The 16,783-nt window shown below is 40.1% G+C and overlaps 1 protein-coding gene across 2 annotated transcripts; it reads left to right on the forward strand.

Moving 5' to 3' along the window:
- Positions 1-717: 717 nt before the first annotated feature.
- Positions 718-16,188, forward strand: MFSD1 (major facilitator superfamily domain containing 1). 2 transcript variants are annotated; one of them, XM_074878421.1, is made up of 17 exons: positions 718-906; positions 986-1,038; positions 1,187-1,299; positions 1,667-1,709; positions 2,252-2,319; positions 3,131-3,239; positions 4,327-4,429; positions 5,203-5,301; positions 6,075-6,186; positions 7,195-7,251; positions 7,871-8,027; positions 9,095-9,192; positions 9,533-9,645; positions 10,121-10,168; positions 10,884-10,944; positions 14,321-14,435; positions 14,699-16,188. In XM_074878421.1, the coding sequence occupies exons 1-17, from the start codon at positions 738-740 to the stop codon at positions 14,756-14,758; spliced, it is 1,578 nt and encodes a 525-aa protein (XP_074734522.1). In that variant the 5' UTR covers positions 718-737; the 3' UTR covers positions 14,759-16,188. The 2 variants fall into 2 exon arrangements, with proteins under 2 accessions (XP_074734522.1, XP_074734523.1); XM_074878422.1 differs by lacking the exons at positions 14,321-14,435; positions 14,699-16,188 and adding an exon at positions 13,362-14,130.
- Positions 16,189-16,783: the final 595 nt, after the last annotated feature.

A 16,783-nucleotide genomic window follows, 5' to 3' on the forward strand; every position in this document is an offset into this window, starting at 1 on the left:
TGCTATTGCTTATGAGAGGTTTATTCCTATTAAATGTCTCAAGAAAAATACTAATATAAAAAAATGAAGCCTAGCCACGTGAGGAGAAAGGCTGGTGAAGCCGTGGAGAAAGCAGGGACCCATCAGTGCTGAAGTGCTGGCTGCGGTTGCTCCTTGGCACCTCCAGCTCCAAGTAGGGGGGACATGGACTGGACAAATCTGCCTGCAGGAAACCCAAAAATACGTCCTGGGTTTGACGTTTTAAATCAACCGGGGGCAACACAGGTACCCTTCCTTCATGGGGCTTGCTCGCCATCTGACCATTCCATTGCCTTTAAAATCCCTTTAAATAGAAAATGAGCCTATAGGTGCTAAAATCTGAAATAACGTCCTGCCAGCTGTGTGCCTACGACACAATTTTGTCATCAAAAGGCAACGCTGGGCCTGTTTTATCTAGCTGATGCCCTCACCAGGCCATGAGGTCAGTTTAGGGTCAGTTAGGGGGATTTTATGGGGCTTTTTTGCCACTGTTACGTTCCTGGTTTAACTCGGCAAGCCTCATTAGTTGCAGTACCTAACGTCTCAGTTTAGTGACATCCTCGCGGCCTGCGGCGGCCTGACGGCCTTGGGGGCGGCGCGGCACTGCGCGCCTCGCTGCCATAGCAACAGGCCGCGGTGCATTGTGGGCCGGGCCGGCGGCCGCCCGCGTGGTGCGCAAGGCGATCACGTGGCCGGCGCTCACGTGAACGGTGGCAGCGATGGCGGAGGAGGAGCGGGCGCTGCTGGGCCCCGCTGGTGGCGATGATGATGGCGGCGGCGGCGGTGGCGGTTCTCTGGGGTCCCCCCGCGCCCTGCCCGCCGTCTGCGATCCGCGGCGCCTGCCGCACCGCCTCCTTGTCCTCACGCTCATGTGCTTCCTGGGCTTCGGTGGGTGGCGGCGGGCGGGGGTGCTGGGGTCCCGGGTGCGGGCGGGGCACAGCGCTGAGGCGTCCCCTTCTCCTTGCAGGCAGCTGCTTCTGCTACGACAACCCGGCGGCTCTCCAAACGCAGGTGCAGCGGGTGAGTAGCTGCCTGGGGCGGGAGCGGCGTTACGGAGGGAGCAGAAGGTGTACTTGTTCCCAAGTAGTTCTACTTAGCTACTTATTCTGTGTCCCTGTAATTACTTGAGGAGTAATTACTCTTTTTAATTCCTCTCTCCTGTATGTAGGACATGAAGGTGAACACAGCTCAGTTCATGGCACTCTACGCCTGGTATTCCTGGCCCAATGTGGTTCTTTGCTTCTTTGGAGGTTTTCTAATAGACAGAGTTTTTGGAATACGGTAAGTGTGATGTTAGTGTCACTCATGTTCAACAGATGGTAGATTTAAAGTGCATGTGAAGTACAGGCTTTATAATATAAAGTTTTTTTCAAACTATAATAAGCTTTTTGAATTTTTTTTCACATGATCTAGGAATTTCCACTGATATAAATGAGCTTCCTTCCCTTCATGACTTGGATAAAGTGGCTTCAAAAATGCCAGTCTGTACTAGCTTTTCTTAAGGAAGCTGTCAAGCTATAGCATTTATTACAGAGACCTTTTACTGCATAGTAACCTCCCCTTGTTTCCTTGCTGTAGGTCTAATATAGTGTTTTATAGGGGAAAAAAGAGTTTATCTATGCATTAAGTGATTTTCTTTGTCTTACAGGTTGGGCACTGTAATATTTAGTATCTTTGTTTGTGTCGGGCAGGTAAGTGCAGATGGGAGGGTGAAGGATGATGTGTGTCTGAAGCTTCTCTGTGGGGGGTGGGGAAAAAAGCTCAAATAGTTTCCCTCATAGTAGAGAGAGATTTCAAAGGGGAGCAGACAGGCGGAGAGAACTGAAATGGGAGAACCCTGAATTTTATTGGGGTAGTTGGGAACAGATGGGCTAACTGGGAACAGAGAACCTTGAGAGATGAGTGAAATAAAATGTGAAGAAACTGATGTGAAACTACTATGTAGGAGTATTTGGGTAGGGTATGGCGGTAAAGGTGAAGCATGACTTGAGCTTCTAGAGGTGTTTTCTGAGTGCAGTTTCAGGGTGGGATGGTTTGGATACTCTGTAGCCAGCAGGATGATGAATAAAGCAGAGGGAGAAAAATCAAAAAGCCATGAGTAGGAAGTGGCTGTGAAGTATTTCTGCAGGTCTGGGAAGGGAAAAGCAGTTTTGTTTCTGTTTTGAGATGGTTCTAGTTTGTTCAATACTTCAAATATAAAATTATAACTTTTCCTTAAATGTTTATTTGGCAGGTAATTTTTGCTTTGGGAGCACTACTTAATACTTTCTGGCTGATGGACATGGGCAGATTCATATTTGGGTAAGTGTAGAAGAGTATATTGTGTGCTCTCTGAGGTAAGGCCTGTTTTTCTCTGTCCTAGAAAACTACTACTGTGTTTGCACTCAGCGACAAAATTGTTGGATGTTGAGGCATGCAAGATCTTCAGTTGCATTCCCAGTCTAACTTAAAGTTAGAAGACAAAAAACAGGACTTTGCAGGTCTTACTGAATTCAGAAATTATGAAACTACCCAAATAAAGACATTCAGTAACCTCATAAAACTGTGTTAGTCGTCCTCTTCTCTTAATTCTTACTTTCCTGAGTAAAAAGAATTCTTAGCAACAACAAGTACAACAGGGCTCCTATGGTGGCAAAAAACGAGAGCAATTGTCAGAAGAAATACCTCCAAACTGTGAATGTGTCACAGCATAAAAATGTTAGAAAGTCTGACCAGCTGTATTGGGGGGTGGGGAGATGGCTCCATTAAATTCCAGTGCCGGGTAAGATGCCTGCTCTTGGTTTCATTTGGGTGAGGATCTATACCACTTGGTTCTTCAATGCAGAAGAGAAATGAGAAGTTGCTGCCCATTGATTTAATTTCTGTAAATCACTAAAGGCAATTTTAATCGCTCCTAGACTACTTGAGATACTTTATACTCTTATTCTTAAGACACTCTTTTGAATTATCTTTAAGACTTCTGTTGCCTTGTATATATGCCTTAAATCTACCTGTACACAGATAAATTTCTCTGAAATACTGTCATCTTGTACCAGCAACTGACGGACTGCTTCTTTGTTGCTTTGCATGTTGCAATTAACGTGTTTTCTTCTGTGCCTTCCTTCTCTTTTAGAATAGGTGGCGAGTCCTTAGCGGTGGCACAAAACACGTATGCAGTCAGTTGGTTTAAAGGCAAGGAGTTAAATCTTGTGTTTGGATTACAACTAAGCATGGCCAGAATTGTAAGTATAAAACTGTAGCTTTAATTCACAGACTTTAAGGTGTGTGGCTTGTCTTGGCGGTGAGACAGGTGGAAAACTGTTTCTAATGCTCCCTAGGGAGTTTTAGTTAAAAATGGATGTTAAATTTAAATTTAAAATGCTAAAAATTTGTGGTAAATAGACAAAGGTTACGCAAGGAAGTGGGTTAATGAGATTATTTAGAATCTGTCAAACTTCTGCAGAAGCCTGGTGGTGTTACTAGCATAGATTACTGGGTTGGATAGTCACAGCGCTGCATTTCATCAGACTAGTTGATTCTTGGCATATCATAAAAAGTTGGTTTAAGGGAGTGTAGCTTGTGACTCAGGGACTAAGGGCAGGCTCTGATAAATGAGTTGGGTTGGCTGCTTTAAGAAACTCCCATCCTTACCCGCTGTTCTAAGGTGGTTTTATCTCAGCTGTGTGGTTCTGGTTTGATATAATCACCTGAACTGCTGCTAGAGGGGGGTTTACACTGATACACCAGGCTGTTAGGTGCTCTTCAGCAGCCTGTGGTATCTTAAACCACTGCAGGCATTCACCTTGGGAAAAGAGAGTTAGCTGGTCACAGCTGGGTCTGGGTTGGTGTTCAGGCTGTTGCTCATTAGCGGTTGGCTCAGCTGAGCTGTAGTTACTGTCTGTTGTTAGCCTTGGGATTGCAGCCATGGATCCCTTCTCAAGGGACAGAAGGGGGGGGAAGAAAAGTGCATCTTCCTGATGCCTATCATGTAGGAATCCTGTTTGCTTTAACATTTGGTATTAAATTCAACTCAGTGTATGAGTGAATTTTATGGCACTTCTAATGTCTCCATCGAAACACTGTTAATGTAGAAAATTTCAGTTTGTGACAGTGTATTATTGTTGCAATGGTTAATTTATTATAATTTGTTACAAACACTGACCAAACCAGCAGGGAATAATTGTATCATTGTTGCTGGTGGTTTGTTCCCTGTGTAGCATCTTACCTGTTTGTTTTAAACACTGTTCAACAAGCAGTCTGCCTAATGTTCCCTTTGAATTTGTATCGTCGTGAAATACGTTGTTCTTCACATGAGTTTGTTCTGCCTAGGGGAGCACAGTGAACATGAATATCATGGGATGGATATACTCTAGAGTTCGAGATCTTCTGGGGTATACTGGTCCCAGTACTCTTGGGTTAACTCTTATGATAGGTCAGTAATAACTTGAATTGATGTCACTTGCTGTCTGAATTGGGACAGTGTGCTTACATGTTAATGATTTCTTACTAATTTGAAAGTAGAACAAATATATTTGAGACTAGGAAGAGCGATTCAAATACTGTTTGTGTCAATGGCTAATATTCTTGTGCAGAGTGTATGATTACTGCATCTGATAAAACACTGATTTTTTTTTTTTTTTTTTTTTGGTGGCTGCCAAATTCAAGTTTGTATCTTACAGAGATGAAATGTTTAATGTACTTTGAGTAAAGGGCAAACTTGAAAAATTTTCTGAAGGGTGTCATGTCAAACTGTGTGTGTAGGTGTCAGATGTGTAAAAGTGACATTTCAGCTACCTTTGGATCTGTATTCTTTTCCTTGAGAGCCTTGGGTATTAAGGCCCTGGTGTTGGTAATAAGGCCCAGGCTTTGTTTGTGTTATTATGAGGTGCAGATAAGGAGCTTGACTGTGCTGAGTGGGAGCAGTGGTTAGTGTTTTAAATAAAATAAATGTAGCTACATGTTTGTACTCCAGTTCAAGGCAGATCTCTCATGTGGCAGGCTTCTGTATTTATACCTTTTTTACCTTTGCCAGTATTTACACCTATTCTTTGAGTTGTACAGCTATTGAGTCTTATGTATAAGACAAGCTGGTGTTAAACTTAGTTTTTATTAGATATGTAAAGGTACACCACACTAGTTGTGCTTAAAAGCCAAACTACTACTTGACTCAACAACTAAACATGTAAACATGTTGCCTTATTGCAGGTGGCCTAACATGTCTCTTTTCACTGGCCTGTGCGTTAATCCTGGCTTATCTGGACAAGAGAGCAGAGAAGCTCCTTTGTAAAGAGCAAGGAAAAACAGGTGGGTGGTGTGGCTGAACCTGCCTTGGGCTTCATTCTTTCATTCTGGAACAGACCTTTCCAGTTCCTCTGTGCAGGTTTGCATTTTAGGTAATTTGGTGGCTGCTACTTAATATCTTTTTCACAGTTACAGCTTTAATTGTAATTTTTAAATCAGTAGGAAGTTTTACAGTTTTAAACAGCAGTTTAAAGGCAGATGCACTGTCATCTGCTTTATTTATAAAGCATGTGGAGAGCCTTCCAGTTCACACCCATTTGATCTGTGCCATTGCCACTGGTACTTTTTGTTGGAATTGGTCTTACTTCCTTTAATAGGTGTGCAAAAACATGCAGCTATTCTCTGTCAGTATGAGTGGTGTTTTGAGTTTTCTGTGTGGGAGAACTTAGACCAGTTAAAAATGAACTAAATTTGAGATCCAGGTAAGAGCATATAACATGAAGCTTCAGACATGAATTTTGCTGGCTGATTAAACATTTCCTTGGAAAAAATGGTTTGTATTTAATTCTGCTGCATAAGACTTTCAGAGGCTTTAGAGAACTTGTACATCCAGCTTAATGTGGGAGAAAGTTTGTTCTTGGCTTTGGCACTGTTGATTTAGGACTTGTGTATTCTTAACTGACTCTCACTGTGTAAACTTTAAACAAGAGAGTAGACAGTGGCAGGAATATATGCTTTAGTAGTGACTTGTGATCACCTTAATGTTTATTCAGTCTACATGAATTTCAGGTGTGCTTATGCTGACTGAAACAATATTGTCTCTTGTCCCACTCCAGGTGAAGTGATTAAGCTAACTGACGTGAAGGACTTCTCTTTGTCCTTGTGGCTCATATTTGTAATCTGTGTCTGTTACTATGCAGCAGTTTTTCCCTTCATTGGACTTGGAAAGTAAGTGCCTCTCACTTATGCAGCTGTTCTGGTTGGATTTGGCTAGGGTTTTAGCTAGCTACTCACAAAGGGAGAGGTGCAGGCTGATATTTCAGAATCCCAGATGGTTCCTGCTCTCCCAGCAAGTCCATGGTGTGGTTTGTTGTTTCTTCTGTGCCATTGTTCTCTATACTTGTGATACAAATAACCACAACTTTATAGTTTCCTTATCTGCTGAGCTTTGTGAGAAATCCCCTTGCATAACATGGACTGAGCGGTCAGGACTCAAAAGCATGATGTGTACTCCATTTCCTGATTTAAAGCTTGATACAGACTTAAAGCATGGCGTGAGTTTTGGTGTGGAAAGCTGTGGACAGCAGTCATGTAGAATTCCTTCTGTACTCATAAGCTATTGACTGAGTGTGAGGTAGGGGCTTAAATGTCGTGACACGTTGAGACTGAAGTTCTCCTACTGTGCTGATTTGGGTACTTGTCAGATTGAAACTTGAATCATTCATACGTAGGCTTCCCTTTTGAACCAGACGATCTAATAGCTCAAGTAAATGGGTTTTGAATATACTTGGAATTAGAAACAGGTCTCTTGAGCTCAATGCATGTGTTGAGTGAGATGGAAAAGTTGGAGATGACTTGGAGAGACCTGACAGACAGTCAGCAGTGCACGTGCTAATTTTTTTGTTTGTGCACGTATTCTAAAAATTCTCACTTTGGTCTCTTACAGTGTGCTCGTTGCTAATGTCTTATTATCGCGTTACATGTTGGTTGTGTACGGTGGATGTTTTCCCCAAAGCGTAGTTTGAATAGTCCTTAGACAAAAATGTGTAGTCTGCTAATAAGCTCCTAAATGCATTATAAATGAGGATCTGTGATGGGATGTTGTGTCAAAGCTATATATCTATATTTAAAAGTTTCCTGTAAACTAGGTTCTTGTGTCTTTCCTTTGTCTAACTTAATTTTTCTTTCATGTCATACACATGCTCATTCTTCTAAACCAGTTTTGTTTTTCTCTAGGGTATTCTTCATTGAGAAATTCAAGTTCTCATCTCAAGAAGCCAGTGCAATTAACAGGTACATTGTGGTTGATTTAACAAGTAAATGTGCTTCTGCTGTGTTCTAGGGGTGTGTGTATCTTTGGGCTTGGACCATGTGGGAGGAGGTTTGGGAGCTACTGTTGCAGAGGATAGATAGATTTCACATGGGTCAAGGAATAATTGGGAGGTGTGGGTATTTTTTTAATAAAAATGTCTTAGATATTCACTTTGAGGAATTGGAAAGAAAAGGCTCTGTCTGAAGGGTATTATTTTAATATTCGATGATTCTTTTCTGAGTGATGGAAGCAGTTTAATAGCAACATTAAATGAACTAAATTTTCCTAGTTTGAAGATGAATTTGTGGGGGAAAAAAAAAAAACCAAATAAAAAAAACCAGCAACAGAACACTTATTGGTATATGATTCCAGAATTATGTCACTATTTCCTTGGATGTTGATTGTTTTCATGTCCTTGGACATTTTGGGAATTTTGAGCTATGACATCTATTGTTTGGAGTGTTTTTTGTGTAATTTTTCGTATGGCCTCACAGGTAAGAAGGGAATATGGTGTTTCATCTGGAGACACTTGTATTGTGTAACACCTAAAGCCGTCCGTGCCTGTATAGTGTTCAGTTCTCTTATTTTGTTCTTTTGTAGTATTGTGTATATCATATCAGTACCCATGTCCCCAGTCTTTGGACTCCTGGTGGATAAACTTGGAAAGAATATCATCTGGGTTTTATGTGCTGTAGTAACTACACTTGCTTCTCACGTTATGTTGGCTTTTACCTTCTGGAACCCCTGGATAGCAATGGTAACTAATTCTCTGAGATGTATAGCTAAATGTGATAAAATAAGAAATAGAGTTGATGCTGAATTATTGTGCGTAAGTTGCCACTGTCTTCTGACTGTTTATGTAGTCCTCAAAACTGATTTTGAGATCCCTGACTTTTAAGAAGGATGTACTATGCGAAACTGAGTTTAAAGCTAAAGATGGTGGAAAAGCAAAAAATGCATAATACAGGCAAAGATGACATGAGCTATCTGCAGACTAAAGATAACGCTTCAGGCTTTGGTGTTTCATGGGGGGAGGCAGTAGTTATGCACGTGTATTTTGAGGTGGAAAAGGCTGGCTGCTGCTGTCTGTAGCAGTAATTCTATAATTGCTTAGTGCAAAAGGGTGTTCAGCAACTTGGGAAGGATGGGATTAGACCAGAGGGTTGTCTGGAGTGGCGATTCCTTGTCCCTTCAGGGAAGGCCTCAATTCATCACAGTATCTGCGGTTTGGTGGTGCTCTGTTGCAGAGGTTTGCTCTCATGCTTCATGGACACACCTTGCACTAGCTAGATTACTGTGCTAGGTGCTCGTTTTTTTTCCTAAAACTTGTTCTTTTGGTGTAGTTCTGAAGCTTATTACTATTACTTAAACTGTCTCTAAGGTGCTATGTTGGATAGTGGTAAACCTCAGTAAAAATCTTTGTTACTGATCCCATTCCTAGGGTAGATTCCCCGAGAAATTGCTTTTGAACTCAGGTTCACAGACCTATATATGGTGCTCACCAGTATATCAGGGTTTAAAAATAGGGTCCTTGATTTTTGTTTATCTTTCTAGTGAGTTGCAGCATTCATCTTTTCCTCTGGGTATTCAAGTCAGGCTCTTTACTTAATTAGATAGGGTTTAGTTTGTGAGTCACTCTTGGAAAAAGTTCACTCTCCTTCTAAATGTGCATATTTATTTAGAATGATAGTGCAAAAAGTGTTACTTTAGCTCTTTTTTTTTTCTCTTATGGGAGAAGGGGAAAACCAATACACTCATTTATTAGAAGTTTACAGCAAAAATGCATCTCATCTAACAGATGTTTACTTGTTTTGATTTTACCAGTGTCTGCTAGGAGTGGCTTACTCTTTGCTTGCCTGTGCCCTGTGGCCCATGGTGGCCTTTGTTGTTCCAGAACACCAGCTGGGAACTGCTTATGGCTTGTAAGTACTTAAATCTGCCTGTCTGTGCTGCTCTACTGTGACTGTGGCCTGGTGCTGTTGAACCACTGAATATCAAGCAGTTCTAACACGTTAATGGTTACTCCTTCCTCCCGAGTTCAGTCTAGCAGGAAGTCTCATGTAGTTTCAGGATGTGTCTGTGTGGTAGAGCACGTGGTTGTGGTCAGTACACAGAAACTTCTGCAGAACTGCGGAATTGTGACTCTGTCATATGTCATAACAAATGGGGAGAAGTTAATCTCAGTGTTTGTTCAGTGCTGCTAATGGTGTTTTCTTTAAAAATAAATTTCTGCACAGTGGTAATCCTTTGTTTGTGTGTTAGTATGCAGTCTATCCAGAATCTCGGTCTGGCAATTATTGCTATAGCAGCTGGGATGATTCTGGACACAAGAGGATACTTGTTTCTTGAAGTCTTCTTCAGTGCTTGTGTCTGCTGTAAGTATTAAAAACATTGGAAACGGATTCTGTACATTCAGGAGGCTTTATTAGTTTTTTCTTAATATTTCCTGTAAAACAGTAGTAATTTATTTCTTAGAGGTTTCAACTGGGGTAGTGTTGAAAGTAACTCTAACCTGTGAAGTGTTTTGTGGTTTTCTTGAAACAATTTAGTGTAAGTAATTTCAGTGTTTCAAAAAAAATGAAGAACAAGTAAAAGGTTAGGTGAATGAAACTTAAAGGCCATGTTTGAGGACTGTTACTAATATAACTAAAATAACCTTTTCTGAGTTACCGTGCTACTTGAAAGCATAATGGGATTTTCAAAAGCAATTAAGAGCTGCTGCTGGCAAAAATCTCCCCTCAATTACAATTATAATGAAAAATCTTGATTGTTGTTTGGCTGTATATAAAGCTGATGTTCTGTCATTGTTATAAATTTATTGTCAACTAAAACTGTTCCTTTTTTTTTTAGTGTCACTAATAGCTGTAGTCATGCTGTATTTTGTGAATCATCTCACCGGTAAGTGTTTTCAGCTTCTATTGGTATTTGTTTTTATCCTAATTCTTGAAGTTACTGAGCTGAACTGTTTACAGGTGGTGTTGTAGGGTCCTGAGTCAGGTGCTATAGCTCGTGCCTTCGGTACCAGGAGCATCTCTTGATAGGTCTGTCCTTGTAACATCATTTGTGTAGATGCTGTAGTGTGTGATGTTAAATCTCATCAGCAGGGCAGTAGTACCTGTCCCTTCAGCTGACTTGTACAAATGTGTAGGATATTCTGCAGCTTTGCAGAATAAATGCATGTCAAACCTGACTGTATGTGTATCTGCAAATATAAAAACTTAATTCTGTAGACTTTCCTTCAAATAGCAGTGTTTTTTCTCAACTGTTTTTTTAAGAATTAAGTACTGAAAGATCTGGAAGGGATACTAATTTGTTCCTTTCAAAGTTGTTTCCACTTTCTTTAGTTTCATGGGGCATTTTGGTGAGTTGTAGAGAAACTTCATTGTTACTCAGTGGAAAACTGGATCAGGTTTGAGAGCTGTTTGGGTCCTGATTTTGCTTGCTCGGATGATTATGAACACGTTGTTCTTTACCTCAGTTTCTACTTCTAGAAAATTACTGCACTGATTTCTTTTGTCAAGTGCTCTGAACTTCTGCAGTGAGGTGTGATATCAAAGACACAATACAAAAAGACCAATTTTAAGTTTCAAAGTGTATATTACTTCTGTTGCAGGTGGTGATCTCAACTGGTCTGCAAAGAAAAGGGAAAAACTGCAAAAAGTAGCCGCAACTGCGTAAGTATAAAGAACAGTGTCCTTATGAAATGTTTAACCTGAAGTAATTAAGTAGATTACTCTCTAAAGTCACTCTCTTTTGTAGGTCTGCCATTTGTATTGATATTTTCTTTCTTACCAGTTAGTAGTAGGCTTTCATATTCCTGCCTCCTGTGAATGAATAATTAGAGGAAGTAGCATTTAACGAGGTGTCCTTCCTGGGCACTCTTCCTTGCTATTTTTCTCTATTTCAGTGGCCTTCCAACTGAGTGGAACCGAAGTGTTTTAAAAATGTTGTATTGCTTATGTAAAACTGTGCTGCATTTATATGGTGTGTGTTTGACCCAGTCAGCAGCAAACATTACCTGGCTTTCATGTCAGGTAATGCATGGACCAATTTTTTAAGTGTAATTGAAAGCTAGATCTCTCTTCAGAAGAAACTGCACTCCAGCCACTTTCCTTTTGTTTCAGCTTGCTCCTCTTGCTATCTTAGAAGTCTTAATTCAACTTGTCTCTGAAAAATGTGTCTGGAGTCTCAATTGCAGCGCTAACGTGAAACTCAGTTTGGTCAGATCTATGTCATAAATGTTACTGATTACAGTGAAAAGTTCCTGGTTGTAGAAAGCAAATGGGGCCAGTAAAGTGGAATCCACTTTCTTTAAAAGGAAATGGAGCACTTGAGGTGGGCTTAGGGCAGAAATTGTCAGAATAAGCAAATTTTGACAGTTCATCCAATTAAGCAGATTCTGTGGGAGACTTGTATGTCCTGCTTTCCTCTCTGCAGAAAATGAGGACAGTAACACCCTTCAGAATAGTACCTTAAAAAATTCTCTTTCTTGGTCTTAACAAAGCGTTGGTGACATGTTAGGGGTCCACTGCCCTGTGTAGCCCTAACAGCTGGAGCCAGGTGCTCTTGCTTTTTGAGAGTGTTGTTTGATCAAACATGAAGGTATCAGTCACCTGCTCTTGGGATGTCCCCTGAGCTCTAGGGCACTGGACTTATCTCCTCTGTGCAGTACAAAGTTTACTTTTTTTTATTTGCTATCTGAGAATGCTAAATGAGGGAGAGGTGAAGCTCTCACTGGATGAGGAATGCTGTACAAGGGAGTCAAACACTGGGTTAGTCTCTAACTTTCTAAATAATTGCCCAGTACTGGGGGAAGAGGAGAGAAACAGCATTGTATGCTAAAATCCATTAAGATGTCACCTTAAAGGCAAAACAAAAGGCCCTTCCACTCCAGCTTATCTATTACTTAACTGTCTAGAAAAATAGCTTTTTGTAAGTAGACATATTGTAAAGTCTGTCCATCAGACTGAGTTTGGGCAGCTTAGTTTGCCCTGATGACCTTGTTGAAGACGCTGTTTCTAGTAGTGTCTGAGCACCCAAAAAATTGTTTTGCCTTTTCCTAGTTAGTGCTGTGAGGATTAAAAATATGCGCATTGGAGAATGTAATGTCAATGGGGATGAAGTCTTGGTTAATTTGATTTTTTTTTTTAAATATATTTAAAGCAAATGTTTAATTTGCTTAAGGGTAGAACAAGTCTAAGAAATGTGAAGTTCTGCTCCTCTGGTATGACTTTGTTTTGGTGAGATTGTGATTAAGAACTGTTGGAGAGGGCACAGTATATATGTTTCATGACTAGTCGTAGTTGAACATTTGTCGTGTGAAAGAGTAAGTCAATATGCAGCAAGTCACAGCTTCCAAAATAACATCTGTAGAATTCAAGCTGCTTGTCTGTGAACAACACAGAATTTTTCTTCTGAAATGCTTTCTGTTCTGACCTAATTCATCTCAGTGAGTCTCTTCAGGTCTTAATTTGCCTGTAAAGTTGTTGGAATTCTTTACTTTTTTAATAGGTAACTCCATTTCACTTGCAGATATTATACATCTCACAGCTTATATATGTTTGTTCCAGATAAATACTTTGCTAACAAGACTTCTCTTATCATGAACTTCTCTTAAAACTGGACTGTGTAACTGTCCATATGATGATCCTTGTTTTAGGTTTTTTTTTTCAAGCTTAACTTACCTGTCAGCAAGGTCTAGCCAGGTGGCTTGTGGGGTTTAACATGGTTTTGCTTCTTGTCCTGATTTGTGGGCATTTTACACATCAGTCTTGAGGAAAGCTCAAGAAAACTAAAACCTCACCAGACCTGATGAGCATGCTGGCTTAGTTGTGATGAGTGTCATCCTTGAGCCAAAAGGTCACAGCCAATTTTTAATACAGATGCAACAACAAAAAAAACCCCAGAACCTTGTACCCAGGAGCGAAGAAATTCTGTGTCCAAATAGAGCTGCTTTTCAATCTGCCTGGGCCCTGTTGGGTGTGTGTAACACTTCCAGTATTTACTGTGAAAGATGGTGTTGGTGTATGCTGTGGGGTATAGTGCTGTAGAACAATATTTTCAGTAATTTTTATTACAATGTTTTTTTCAGAAAAGAAATTTGAATAGCAAATATCATCCAGAAGTGGGGAGCATTTGATCAGCATCATGTCAACTTGAAGAATTATAGTGTTTAGTTTGGTCACTCTGTACAGTAGTTCTCTGGAAAAGAGACTAACATGCTGGGGGTTTTACAGTAAATGGCTAAATTTTACGCTTTGTAACCAGTTTTAACTAATGCCAAATCATCTCTTGATTTGAACAGAATGGGTTTATAGCATTTTGCACTGTGTTAAAGCTCTGTCATTGGAGAGGGTACTCTGCAAGCTGAGACAAACATGATAAAGACTCATATAAAGCATCTTTTACGTGCAGCACTGCCATCGTGGTGGGGGTGGAGACTTAACGTAATGGCATTTTATGTTCTGTAGTAAGGCTCACCGCCTTACAGAGCGTGGAAACGGGTCACTGTTACTGCCTTTGTCACTGTCTTAATGCAAACCACTGTCTTAAATTAACTATATTTAGAGTTTCTCTTTAAGACTTATGGAAAAAGAGCCACGGCGCTCTGGTCAAATATTGACTCTTTTGTAGGAGACTGCTATTAATTCTGAAGACTGCTGAGCAGTCTTTTATCTGCATTTTTGACAATTGATTCTTCTTGTATTGTAATCTTTATTTTAAGGAGTGATAGCTTGTTTAATAAGGAGAGAGTAAAAGTTGTTACAAAAGCTCACTGAGCATGTTGTAATGTGTGAAAACCAAAAGGTTTATCTTTCTACCGAAGCCTTGCAATCTAAATAAAAGGAAACTGCAGAAAACAGCCTCGCTCTTTCTTTACACTGAATTAATCTATACACATTTTAGTCTCTTTTAACCTGATATCCAGTATTCATCTGTAAACATTACAAGCATTTTCGAGTTATTAAAAATAAAACTGCATACACAAGATAAAGTTGCTTGGGTTTGCACTCCTCAGTGCAAATATCTTAAACCAATTTTCTTTTCCAGAGCGGAAGAACAAGAGAGACTCAGACGTCAAAATGAAGATGACTTGGCTAAATTACAGCCAAAAGCTGATGACTTTAGTTTAAGGAATAAATACCTCTCCAAACTAGGAGCTCAGGTATTAGTAACAAAGTAGAGGGTTTAAGAACTAAGAATAGAACAATGAGATGTTTATTTTAAGCGCTTGGCTTACTCTTTGAAAGAGCCAGCAAATCAACCTCTGATTAAAATGCTAAATGCGTGCTTGTTCTCAGAAATGAAGTCTCACCAATGGTAATTAAAAATCTAATGAAGAAAATGAATCAATGGCTGTCGAACCAAATAAGTTGAGGAGCAGGCTTATTATGATGCATGATTTTTTTAATTTTATTTTTTTTGCAGCTACCAGATAATTACTCTTCCTATTTATCGACAATGGTACACAGAAGCATGTTGAAATAGCATCTTGCCCCACTTGCAAAAGCAGAAATACACTGAAGTTCACAAAACTTTGTTTCCAGCACTGACAACTACCCCAGCAAAAGCAGAATGATGCACCATACTTTTCTGCAAGCACAGACCCTATTTTTAAAATACTTGGCTTAAGCTCCCCCTCTGCACCGTGGGTAAATAACACAGATGCTGATGAAGAACCATCCGCCTGTTTATTTGAACCCATGAGCTACGTGCTACACCCTCCTCTCTAAAATGCTCAGTGAGTAGCTCGAGTCAATAGCTGAGACTTGATCTCTTCTTGCTACACAATGATGTCTGAAATGTGAAAGCTTTGTTTCGGTAATCAAATTGCTGTGAAATGAGCCTTGATGTAGGTATGGGTTATTGAGCCTGTCAAGTGGGACAGCTTTGCTACCATGATGGAAGTGGTCTATTTCATTTTTCTTCTAGAAGAGTGTGAGGAAAGAATACCTTTTTATTTTGGTCCGAGCAAATATTTCAGAGGAAACGAAACTATACAATTTCAGTGTTACAGTTCAAAAAGTGCTAGTCTTGGAATTTTATACTACATCACAGGCTTAGCAATAACCTCATGTAAGTCCTGATTAGTGTGAAAAATTATGTATTTTTAAGAGGTTCTGACTAAAAACAATGAAAAGTTAAATGCAGGAACTGAAGTTTAGCTTTCAGTGAGGAAAGTGGTGTTCAATTTCTTAATGAAACTTAATGCTTTCCCATAATTTCAGTGGAAGGCTTGTTGCTGAACAGCTAGTTCCCAGGAACTCATGCCGAGTGCTTTTTTATTACTCACAGAGGCTGGCATATGTAATTGGGCAAACTAGTCCTAATCTAAACTAATCTTACTTTAAAAGGCAAGAGCATCTGGCTTTCTGGAGCACTAGGTACACTGAACGAGGAGCTGCTATACAAGTAGAGCTTAAGGTGCACAGGAGTGAGTGAGCTTTCCTTGGCTGACTTCAGGGAGTCCTTGTGTGCCACGAAATGCTTAAGAGCCTTTGATGAATTGCTTGACTGCAGAGAAAGTAGTTTGTTACAATAAAAATGTTACATTATACCTGTAATATATTTTTTTGCCTATATTAATTTAAGCAGACCTTCTGGAACTCAAGTATTTTTTAAAGATATTTTCCCGTGGAGATTTTTATCTTCCTGAAGGACTAAGCCAGGACTTTTTTGGTTAATAGTTCTGTATTCTGAAGAACAATCTAGGAACATGAAGTTGCAGGTTGTGAACTATGCCAAGCTTACTGCCGAAGGGGAGCAGTACACTGACCTGTGATCATTTTAGTGCTGCTTTCTGTGCTCCCTTGGAGAACCAAACACTATCAGCTCTGAGACTGGTTGATGCAAGTTGGTTTATGATTCCTTGTAGACTTGTGAATTCTGGGTCTTTTTTAATAAAAGCTTGAAACGGATACTGGTACCTGTATTTTTCTTACCTGACTGTTTAGCGATGCGCTGTTGCCCTTGGTGGTTGTTGAGACTTATATATGTTTGTGTTTTTTTTTTTTTTTAAATGAGCATGAATTCTGCTTTCCTCTGAGAAATATGTAGCTTCTGGGTAAGTGTCTCTTTGAGGATCCAAAGACAACGTTTCCCCCCAGTTCCCACCAATGAGGGGTTGATGCATTTTTCTTTCTTGGGGAGGGGGGGCATTAGATTCTTCTTCTTCTGTTCCTTTTAATCTCCTTCAGCTACCTGCTTCTCCTCTAATTCTAACATGGTTGTAGGTAATCTGCTGTTATTTATAGGTCAGCATTTTGTGTGTGATATGACAGTGAGCTTAATGTCTTGTTGAAACTTTTATTTTCAGTTCCTAAATTCTCTGTACTCTCAAGCATCTTGCTAAAATACTGTGGTGGACTTATGTAAATGGTGTAACTTGCCATGTCAGCTCAACTCCAGATGCTGTAGCCTTTCCCTTCTGAGGGTTTTCAGCCCAGTGATTTCTTTTACCTCTTCCATTTGTGGATGTGGAGCATGGGAGCCATCTGGCTTTTGTTCCCTTAT

This window comes from Strix uralensis, chromosome 9 (assembly GCF_047716275.1).
Source record: "Strix uralensis isolate ZFMK-TIS-50842 chromosome 9, bStrUra1, whole genome shotgun sequence".
In the NCBI taxonomy this organism is placed as follows: domain Eukaryota; kingdom Metazoa; phylum Chordata; class Aves; order Strigiformes; family Strigidae; genus Strix; species Strix uralensis.

Coding starts and splice junctions, on each gene's coding strand:
- MFSD1 (XM_074878421.1), top strand. CDS start 738: ATGGCGGAGGAGGAGCGGGCGCTGCTGGGCCCCGCTGGTGGCGATGAT. Junction 2,320..3,130: donor ATGGGCAGATTCATATTTGG/GTAAGTGTAGAA, acceptor CTTCTCTTTTAG/AATAGGTGGCGAGTCCTTAG. Junction 7,252..7,870: donor GAAGCCAGTGCAATTAACAG/GTACATTGTGGT, acceptor GTTCTTTTGTAG/TATTGTGTATATCATATCAG.